Below are 10,336 nucleotides of genomic sequence, written 5' to 3' on the forward strand. Positions count from 1 at the left end.
GAATGAATGAAGAGGAAACAAGGGAGACACTTCTTTTTTCGTACTCTCCACCAGGATCTGCTTTCCTGATGCTCCAAAATACATGCATGTTTTTGCTGGCACTGGCTGGAGTTGTCAAAGCAACAGCTCATGCCAATCTCTTCTCTGGTGATTAAGACTGTTATCCTAAACAGGCCAAGTCAAAAGCTATCTCCACGCAAAATTAATTTGTAAGCAGTTTCTCAAAAGGATTGTACATAAAAATGGCTACTTTGGGACACCCTATTTACTCCCTCCCACCTTATTTCTCCCTCTTACTAAATCAGATCCTTCAGGTTTATTTCAGAAATTAACCTCCTCCCATGTCTTGGACAGATTAGTGTGGGACTCTAGCTAGAGCTGAAACACAATCCCTAAATTTCAAACATTTTACCAATGATGACAACATAAGTAACAATTTAATATATCAGTCAGGATGAGGTTTCCAGGAAGATTCAGAAAAATCTCATGCACCACTCAGTTGGTCAGCTACAAACTCAAACCAGGACCAGGGGAACCCAGGATTGCCAGCTGCTCATCACAGGACAAGATTCAGGCCCTTGGGGAAGGACGCAAACATACCATTCCTCTGCCCCTGCTTCTCACAGAGGGATTCCATTTGAGCAATAAATGCCCTGCACTTTCCTGCAAGTTCTTAAAAAAGAAAAAAAAAAAACCAAAAACGCTAGAGTAGGTTAAAACTAAGAGCTCTCTCCTCCCCGCCTATTTTAAAAACCTTTTCCTAAATGATTCTTCCTCCTTCCTGTTCAGTTACTAAATTTTCTAAGGAAAAGCGCTTTAAGAAGAGCAGGACCTGAATAACACGATTACTACCTCAATATTACAAAAATCCATATACTGTTGTTCTGTTTAGGGCAAAGGATGTGAAACCAGTGAGGCAAACCAGCCACCTTGGGAATTAGGAGTGAGGGTCTTAAATGGGAGAAAATCACTGTCACTTCCCGGCCAGGCGGTCTGACCTCTGGATTGTTACCTCAGTTTCTTGGTTTTGTAAAACAGGGACAAATATACTGCCCACCTCACGGGACCGCTGAGGACTGAGAAAATCCACGTAAAGTGCTAAATATAACCGTACGGCAAGAGCTCCTTAAATGTTAGTATTTAATAGTAGGAGTAAAATGATTGTTCCTGCCTCCTGCAGTTCACACCACCAGCAAAACCCGCTCAACCCCACTCTCTCCTCGCGGGATCAGGGGCCCGACCGCTGTAGCGCTCTGTCATGCACAAGGGAGACCCCCCACCCCGAAACGCCACCTAGCTACTGCAAGTCCCTCCCCCGCCCCCCGGGCCGGCCAGGGTCCCTCAGGCTACCGCTACCGTCCACACTGACCTGAGATGCCGCCTCCTATCACGACTACGTCGAACATCTGGCCCGCGTTGTCCGCCTTCTCCTGATTCTCCATGCTCTGGTTGAGACTCTCCCGGGGCGTGGGTACAGGAGTGGGGCTGGCCAAGGGCGGAGCGGACTTTTCTACCGACTCTCGGGGGGAGTCCGAGGGCGGAGCCGATTCTTCCACCGATACCCGGGCGGAGCCGGGCGCTGAGGGCGGAGCGGACCCTTGGACTGGTACTCTGGGGGAACCCGGGGGTGGAGCCGATCCTTCTACCGATGTTCGGGGATTACCTAACTCGGAAAGCTCGGTGGACACTTGAGTCGACACTGGGGAGTTCATGGGCGTACGAGGTCCATGTACCAAACTCCGGGGGCTGCTGAGCACTAGGGGCGGGGGAGGGCCTTGTATCGACGCTTGGGAGGAGTCCGACAGCACGATAGATTCTTGTCCTGAACTCCCAGGGAGGCTGAGGTCTGAGGGCGGGTAGGACCCTTGTATCGACTCTAGGGAGGAGTCCAAGAGCCGGGGGAAGTCGGGTACTGAGAACTGGCTGGACTCTTGTACTGGCAGTCGCGGGGGGTTGTTGAGGGTAGGAGGTACTTCTACCGAACTCTGGGAGGAGGAGGATACTGAGAACGGGATGACCCCAAGTAGTGACATTTGCGGAATATTACGGGGTAGAGGAGGTGACAATATTCTGCTGGAGCCAGGCATCGAGGGTGAGATGGATTCTGGTACCGCCGCTCTGAGGAACTTCCTGGGTATAGGAGTCCCTGCTACCCGGGGGAACCCAGGTACTGAGGATGGGCCGGACTCATGGAGGGGCAACCTGGAGGAGCCTGAGGGCGAGACAGATCCCTGTTCGGATACCCGGGGGATGGTTGTGTGCCGGTTAGAGGCTGGGACGGCCCCCTCAGAGTTGGGAGAACGGGTGGCAGACATGGGGATCTGGTCGCTAAGGCGGAGGGCGCCAAAGTCCCAGAGGCCAACCTTGGTGTCCGAGTCAGTTGTCAGGTCAAAATCCGTGCTTGTTTGGGCGGACGCGCTGGCGCTTTGGGAGTATGTCACGTCTGGTGTGGACGCGTTCGACAGGGAGCTGGAAAACAGTCCGGAGACGGTCCGCCACTCAGATTGCATGCTCCACTCGGACGTGGAGGGCAAGGCCGTGCCCAAGGTGGAGGCCGGGTCCGGGATCTGGGCAGTAGTGTCCCCGGCTCTGGGTGGACGCTCGGCCTCGTGCCGTCTCTCGCCGCTGTTGTTGCTGAGGGAGGCCTTTGAGTTGTGGGCGCTCATTGTTCCGGAGCGCGCGCGGGCGGCGGTGCTGGGGGCAACTTTCAGCTCTCCTCAGGCCCTCCCTCTCACAGGCGCTCGCCTCTCCCGCCCAAGCTGTTCCCGATCCGCACTCTCGGAGGCCTGCCTCGGGAGCCCCGCCCACTTTGGGGGGGAGACGCGGCGCTGAAACGGCCTGGCCCCGCCCCTCCCGCCTGTACGCGGCGCGCGCGCGCGTTGGGGGAGCACTCCCGCCCGGTAAGGCCGGACGACGCCACCGAAGTGGGGGTGTGGCTGGATGAAGGTGTGGGCGGGGCCACGTGGGGGTTTCAACCTGGTGCTTTTATTCTTACACTTTAACTAAAATAGGACTGGGCGGAGGGCGTCGGGGGTGGGTTTAGGGAAGCCGGTACTGAAGGAAGCGGACCCGGACCGCGAGGTCGCAGGGCGCCCCCCCCCCGGTCTGGCCCCTTTGTGACGTCACAAGGGGCCGGTGAGGTCTGCGCAGTCGCGCGCCCTCCTTGTGGGGGGAGGGGTGAAGTGAGAAATGTCCCTAAGGGGAGGCTTGGCAGTTATTGGTTTTCTATAGGGTTTTTCAAGCTGAAGTTCTTAAAATCGAAGCAAGTAGGCGAGAAAATTAAGAACTCAGCTATCACAAATTAAGTGGGACCTGCAATTTAAAAGCGAGGGTCAAAGGATGGCTAAGTTGCAGAACCAAATTAAAAAAGATGTTTCCCCATCCTACTGAAAAGAGGAATATTTACTGTGTATATTTTATTGTGCATCAGCCCCTTGTCTTGATAGTTTTATCCCTTCCTTAAATTTACATCTTATCCTCCTAGAGCTGAATAGTCATCACTAGAACCCTCAAAAAGATGTAATTTTGATATGCATTCAGAGTAAATGATGAGAACTCTAGGAAGTTGACTAGTATCCGTACCCAAGTGTAAACATGTCTCTTGCCCGCCTCCTCCCAACTCCCATCTGTATCAAATAATATCTTGAAGAAACTGTAAAGAAATACAGATTTAGTTTTTTCTTTATCCAGTTTTAAGAGCTTTTACTGTCTAGCAAAGGAGTTGAGACATGACTAAATTGGTATCATTTTTATCTTAGACTTTGAAGCAAATAAAGAGAAAGTAACGGATATAAAAAATTCAGCGCTTTCTAATGTGATTCTGTCCAACTTTCCCCTTAGTCTCATTGCTTTAATTTTTTTAATTGAAGTATAGTTGGTTTACAATGTTGTATTAGTTTCTGGTCATTCAAATATTTGATTTCATATTATGTACTAGGTACAGGGCAAGGTACTTGGGATACACAGGGGACACGAGACAGTTGGAGACTTTCCTTGAACATACAGTCTACTAGAGGAGCTATGGAAAGAATAAACCACATGCTTGGTGTGTCAATTCAAATTCTGATAAATACTATTTTAGAAAGGCCCATAGTGACAAGGTGTTAGGGTGTCCTGACCATTCTGGGGGTTAACTTTGGGAGGGAGTATGTAAAAATGTCCTAGAAAGAGAGAACAATGTAGATAAAGGTCCTGTGATAGAAAGAAGCATGGGTCTTTGGAATAGCTGAAAGCCAGCGGGTGGAGCTTTGGCAAGAGGAGGAGCAGTGCAGGAGACAAAGCTGCAGAGGTAAACTGGGCCAAAGTAAGATCCTTGGTCTGTATTCTAAACCAGTAGAAGCCACTGCAAGACTTTAAGAAAGGGGCAATATGACTAGATTGAACTTTGAAAAGATCTATCTGCCATGTGAATGATGGTCTGAAGGGGACAAGAGTAGATAGATACAGGGAGACAAAAGTTTGGAATTCTTCAAAGAAAGAGGTGATGATGGCTTGGGCTAAGGTCGGTGGTGGCAGTGGAGCTGGAGCGATGTGGATGTATTAGAGACATTTACAGGTAAAATTAACCAGGACATTACAGGACTTGGTTGTGGCTAGGATTTGGAAGATCATGAGCATGTTTTTGGACATGTTGAGTTTCAAGTGCCTTTGAGACATCCAGATGAAGGTTATAGAGTAGGCAATTGAGCATAAAGCCTGAGACTCAAAGCAGGAGTTTGGCTGCAGGTAAAAATGTGGGAGTCATATTAAATAAATAATGGGTGGAATAGATGAGCAGAAATATGAGTATTTTCTCTCTTCATTTTACTTGTTTGTATTGTATATTTTGTTAATCTTTTGTAATAAAAACAATAAAATTACTTTTAAGATAAATGATTGTGATCTACCCTACAAGTATTATTTCCTCCCTTTCTTACTGCGATCAAATTACTTCTCCATGCCTGTCTCCTCAACCTTAAAATCTCTTAAGTTGTTGTATTGGTCAAGGTTCAAGAAGAAAACAGCAAACTTCGATTAGATGGTTTAAAGAGAGTATCATAAAGGAAGTATTTTAAAAGATGTAGGAAGATGGAGAGAAATCCCAAGGAATAATGCATGCCCCCAGGCTGGTGATAACAGGAAGGGATCACTATAGAGGGATGAGGAGCAGAACAGTAATCAGACCTGATGACAGATGTGTTTGGAAAGGGCTACCTGACACAAGCTGTGGTTTTTAGTTCAGGGAGGCAGTCAGCCCACAGAAAACCCACAGGGGGAGCCAGAACATATAAATACCCAACCTCCCCCTCCTCCCTCCCTTCAATCTCCTGCTGGTCCTCTCCATTGACCTAACCCAGCCAGAAGCTAGGAGGTAGGAGAACCTGGTGATGCTGTCCATACAGATCAGGGGACATAACAAGCTAGAGAAAAGTGGTAAATACACCTGAAAGAGCGAAGAGAAGATATCCAGTACTGTTGTAGTGAGGGTTCAATGTGCAAATGAATATAAAATACTTAGATAGCTACTCAATACTTGCCCACATTTTAATTTCTAAAAACTCCATTATATTCATGTCATGGACTGTAATTTACTTAACCTTTATCGTCTAACATCAAGCATTTAGTACTTTCCATTTGTTTATATATATATATATATATATATATATATATATATATATATATATATATATAAAACATAGGGGCTGAACATTTTTGTACATAATATATTGAATATATTGTACATTGTAAATTCTTAGAATATCCTTCGGCTAGAACCCTAAAAGTAAAATTCCGGGATAAGAGAGTAGTGCCATTTTTAAAGCTCTTTGATTGAAATTACCAAATTTCTTGCTAAAGAGATTGTCCAGATTTATACCTCATCAGCAACGTCTAAGAAGGGCTGTCTTCTTGCTGCCCCAACGCCAACATTAAGCAAGTTAAATTTTTAACCTTTAACTTGAAAAGTCAGCATGGCATTGCTATTCTAATCAGCATTTCTTTGATTATTAATGAAGCACTTTTTTCATATATTTAATAGCCATTTCAATTTCTCCTGTTGTGAATGATCACCGCCTGCCTTCCTGGAGTTGATTTCTGTGAGTACTTTATATAACAAGATATTAACCATTTGTTTGGTGTTTTCACGGCAGATAGTTTTTACGACTTATATTTTTGTATTGCTTATGGCATTTTATTTATGCAGAAATTTTAGTTGCATGTGATTGTATCTATTCTTCAATGACTTCTTCCACTGCTTTTAAACTTAGCGACCAGAAGGATAAAAATCTATGTTCTCTTTTGTTATTTGATGGTTTGATATTTTAAAACTGGTTTATTTAATCCTAATCTACTGATATGTATTTTGTTATGTGCTATGGAACTAAATAGACAATCCGCACCCACCTCCAACACGCACACAAATAGTTAAACAATCAAAACAAAACTATCTGTTGAAAAATCCTTCCATTCTCCACTGATTTGTTTTACCTCATATAACATAAATACTGAGATATGGTTTTGAACTTTCTTCTGCCATGTTGAATTGCTTATTTTTGCCACGTTGCCATCAATGCCACATTGATTTTCTTACTGTTGCTTTATAGTAGGTTTTACCAGAAAGAAGGATTAATGCCTCCCCAATACTCTTCTTTACAAGTTATTATATTCTTGCATATTATTTCCATTAATATGTTCTTATATATTTAAATAAATTTTAGTATCATTCCATCCATTAAAAACTCTTTTTGGTTAATTGAATCAGGATGATGGTTATTCCTAAACACGAATCTAGGACATTTATATGTGGCAGTCTCAGGGGGGAGGGCATAGCTCAAGCGGTAGAGCACATGCTTAGCATGCATGAGGTCCTGGGTTCAATCCCCTGTACCTCCTCTAAAAATAAATAAACCTAATTACCCCCCCAAATAAAATAAATAAATAATACAATATATGTGGCAGTCTCATTTAACATCTTTTTTTTAAGATGTCTTAATTTTCAAGGTACTTATAGGAAACTGTTTTATTTATCTCCAAAATAAAATAATTTTGTGAGAATGAGTGTTGAGTGTGTGTTTGTGTGTGGTTTCAATCTGTGGATTTTTTTCATTTTGGGTTTTTTTTTAATCCCCATGCTAGGACAGTTTTTCTTCTATTCTTACTTGGACTACTGCATCTGTTTTATGTGGGTTTTTTCCCTGAGAAACACCTACAGTTTATGTTATGAGGGCATCTTTCTATGTCTTTATCATTATTGTCATCTCTTTGTCCTTTTTCTCTGAATTCTGAGAGAGCCAGTCACCTGTACCCTTTATATTACTCATCTAATTTTCTGCAGTTAACTAATTCTGTTCTTTACTGCTTGTACTGTAGGTTTTGACTATGCCATTTCAGTTAGATTTTTTAAAAACTTTAAATTCTTATTTCATCCAACTCGTTTTTTATTTATGCCATGTATCTCTCAGTATATTTTTTTCCTTTTGACTTACTGATTTTCTTTCTCAGAGACCTAGTTTTATGCATTTTCTGGGGACAGCATCCGCTGTTTTTGAGAACACTCTTCTCTGTCTGCAGGTATGTATTGCACTCCCGTACATTGCTAGTTGAAGTGCAGGATGGTACCACTCCTGTGGAGAGGAATTCAGTAATATCTAACAAAATCATGTATGCCCATATGTATGAAACTGGTTGCATACATTGATAAGCCTACATGATGAAACACTATGCAGCCATTAAAGAAAAGAAGGAAGATGGTTTCTAGGAACTGATGTGACTGATTTTAAGAATATGCGATAAAATCAAGGTATGAAAAAAGTACATAATATATCTTTATGTGTGTTTTTGTACCTTTGTGTAAAAAATGTATTTGCAAAAAGAAACAGGATAAATCATAAATGGAGAAATGTATCAGAATGCAATGGAGGGGTAGGGATGGGAGTAAGATTTCTCTGAGTATTCTTTTTTAAATAGTGCCATTTCCATTAGGGGTCTTCATGAGTTCAACTAAACCTCCAGACTCACAAAACTACCATGGGCTACATTTGGCATCTCATGCTTAACTTTTGGGAGAGTGGATTGGTACTCAGAACAACTAAACATGCAACAATAAAGAATTGCTTAGTAATATGTCACAAATATGCCACTGGAGATCATGCAGTCCTCAAAACTTATGTTTACACAGAATTTCTTCATGACATGAGAAAACTATTATAAGATTGAGCAACAAAAAGCATGATAAAAATGTAAATGGCAGGTGGTCTCAATTGTATAAACTAAAATGTGTAGGATGGAGAATCACTGAAACATTAAGCTAAAAATTTTAGTTTGATTTTGAAATAATTATAGACTCACAGCAAGTTGCAAAAAATAGTAGAGAGAGATCCAGTGTAGCCTTTACTCAGCTTCCCCCAACGGTAACATCTTATGTAATCATAGTACTTTATCAAAACCAGGAAATGTACTTACATAGGTTGGTACAGGTTCAGTGTACCATTTACTCAGGTTCCTCCAACGATAACATCTTATGCAACCATAGTTCTTTATTAAAACCAGGAAATGTATTTACATAGGTCGGTACATGCTCACCAGGAACACTGTAGTTATTTCTGAATGATAGTCCGCATTAAGTCCTTAGCAGTCATCCTTGACTTATATACATATCACTATTGAAATGTTAACACTTTAGTTTTTTTAAATATTGTTATTTGGTAAAATCTGAGTAAGGGCGGTAGCCTAGTTAGTTGTATTGTCAATATCAATTTCCTGGTTTGGCCCTCCACTCTCCTCTCCTCTTTGCCTCCCCCCACCCACCGCTCCCAATACACACATTCTGTGAACCACCAGCAAGAGTACAATGTTTCATTATGTTTTTTTTTTTTTTTTTTTTTTTTACTGTGCTGCTTCTTGGGCTTCATTCTCCCTCTATGTGAATTTTTGCCTGGATATTCTCTATTCGTTCTTCTAGACCAAATCTCCAAATGAGGCTGCTGCAGATCGGGTTCTCTGGGAAGCAGATACTGAGTTGGAACTAAGGATGCAAAGGGTTTGTTAGGAGTAACATCTGTGAAAGGAAATGGGCACTAGCAGGATTGGCCAGGAGCTGGCAGATAGCTATGTAGATCTAACAGCCTCTGTCGGCTCAGCAGGAGCTCCAAGCAAAGGATGCCCTTTAGAGGAGCCCCGCATTGGGTGGGAATGGCCAGTCCAGAGTACAAACGCCTGGCTGTCATTCACTGCGAGTTGCCCTAAGAAGACTGCTTTTGCTTAATCACTGACTTGCACTTCCTTCTCCAAGAATATTGTGAAGTAGGCTCCAAAGCTGAGGCAGATCCTGAAGAAAATCACACCTAGAAACTAGCAGTTAACCACACGCCTCACTTCTGAGCAGAGTCCTCTCTTGAAGGGGAAAATGATTGGCACATGCCTGTCACAGCACCTGGCCGCTTCCTGGGCATGTGACCTGTGCAGTCTCCCAGGGTCCCACATTCAGAAAGGCCCTGCCATTGTTTTTGTTTGTTTGTTTTGTATTGAAGTATAATCAGTTTACAATGTTGTATCAATTTCTGGTGTACAGCATAATTCTTCAGTCATACATATATATACATATATTCCTTTTCATATTCTTTTTCATTATAGGTTACTACAAGATATTGAATCTAGTTCCTTGTGCTGTACAGAAGAAAGTTGATGTTCATCTATTTTCCTGCCATTGTTTCAATGCCCTGCCATCACTGTCTTGAAACTCTTAATCATTTTGTCTTTGAACTTGTGTTTTGTGAGCGAAGCCCAATGAGACAATGGCACATACTCGTGAACTGAGGAGATAAGCACAAAATTCATGTACTCTATTCTTTATCACCTCATTTGCATGTAGCATTAGTGATGCCTTTTTTGAACAAGGGGTTTTGCATTCTCATTTTGCACTGGGCCATGCAAATTATGAATCTAGCCCTGACAATAGCCCTCCTTCACCAGGCTCCAATCCTGAATAAATGTCTATCCTCTGATCCTACCCTACTGTGAATATTACATCTTCTACTGCATATAGTATAAATATATTAAAATTGCCTGTTCATGTATCTGTTGCCACATTATGGAGTACTAATTTTTTTTTTAGTATTCTCTACTCTTAAAAAGCATAAATTCCAAGAATTTATACATTGTTTCTGTTCTTTTATCTGACTTTCTCCCTCTAACTTTCTACCCATCTCATACTCCATTGTAAATTGTTAAAAAAGAAAATTCAGTAAATTGTTAAGATCTTATTGGCTTTATTCAATGATTCATGAATCAGGAAGCATCCAATCTGGCAAGGAACACCAAGGCTCTGTACAAAATGAATGACTTTTATAGGCAGAAGGGA

General features: G+C 42.6%; 1 protein-coding gene and 1 long non-coding RNA gene across 3 annotated transcripts in view; one reads left to right on the forward strand and one right to left on the reverse strand.

The window, feature by feature from the left end:
* LOC105085263 (amine oxidase [flavin-containing] A) overlaps positions 1-2,748 on the reverse strand; it is a 71,327-nt gene extending 68,579 nt beyond the window's left edge. Inside the window, exon 1 of the mRNA XM_010975502.3 lies at positions 1,370-2,748. Within this exon, the coding sequence (XP_010973804.2) occupies positions 1,370-2,666 (1,297 nt within the window). The 5' untranslated portion in view covers positions 2,667-2,748. The remainder of the gene's footprint in view (positions 1-1,369) is intronic.
* Positions 1,550-10,055, forward strand: LOC116150732 (uncharacterized). 2 transcript variants are annotated; one of them, XR_010379522.1, is made up of 4 exons: positions 1,550-1,606; positions 6,017-6,074; positions 7,480-7,548; positions 9,610-10,055. It is a non-coding gene; the product is annotated as an uncharacterized LOC116150732 (long non-coding RNA). The 2 variants fall into 2 exon arrangements; XR_010379521.1 differs by lacking the exon at positions 1,550-1,606 and adding an exon at positions 2,110-2,167.
* The last annotated feature ends 281 nt before the right edge of the window (positions 10,056-10,336 follow it).

This window comes from Camelus dromedarius, chromosome X (assembly GCF_036321535.1).
Source record: "Camelus dromedarius isolate mCamDro1 chromosome X, mCamDro1.pat, whole genome shotgun sequence".
Lineage (NCBI taxonomy): Eukaryota > Metazoa > Chordata > Mammalia > Artiodactyla > Camelidae > Camelus > Camelus dromedarius.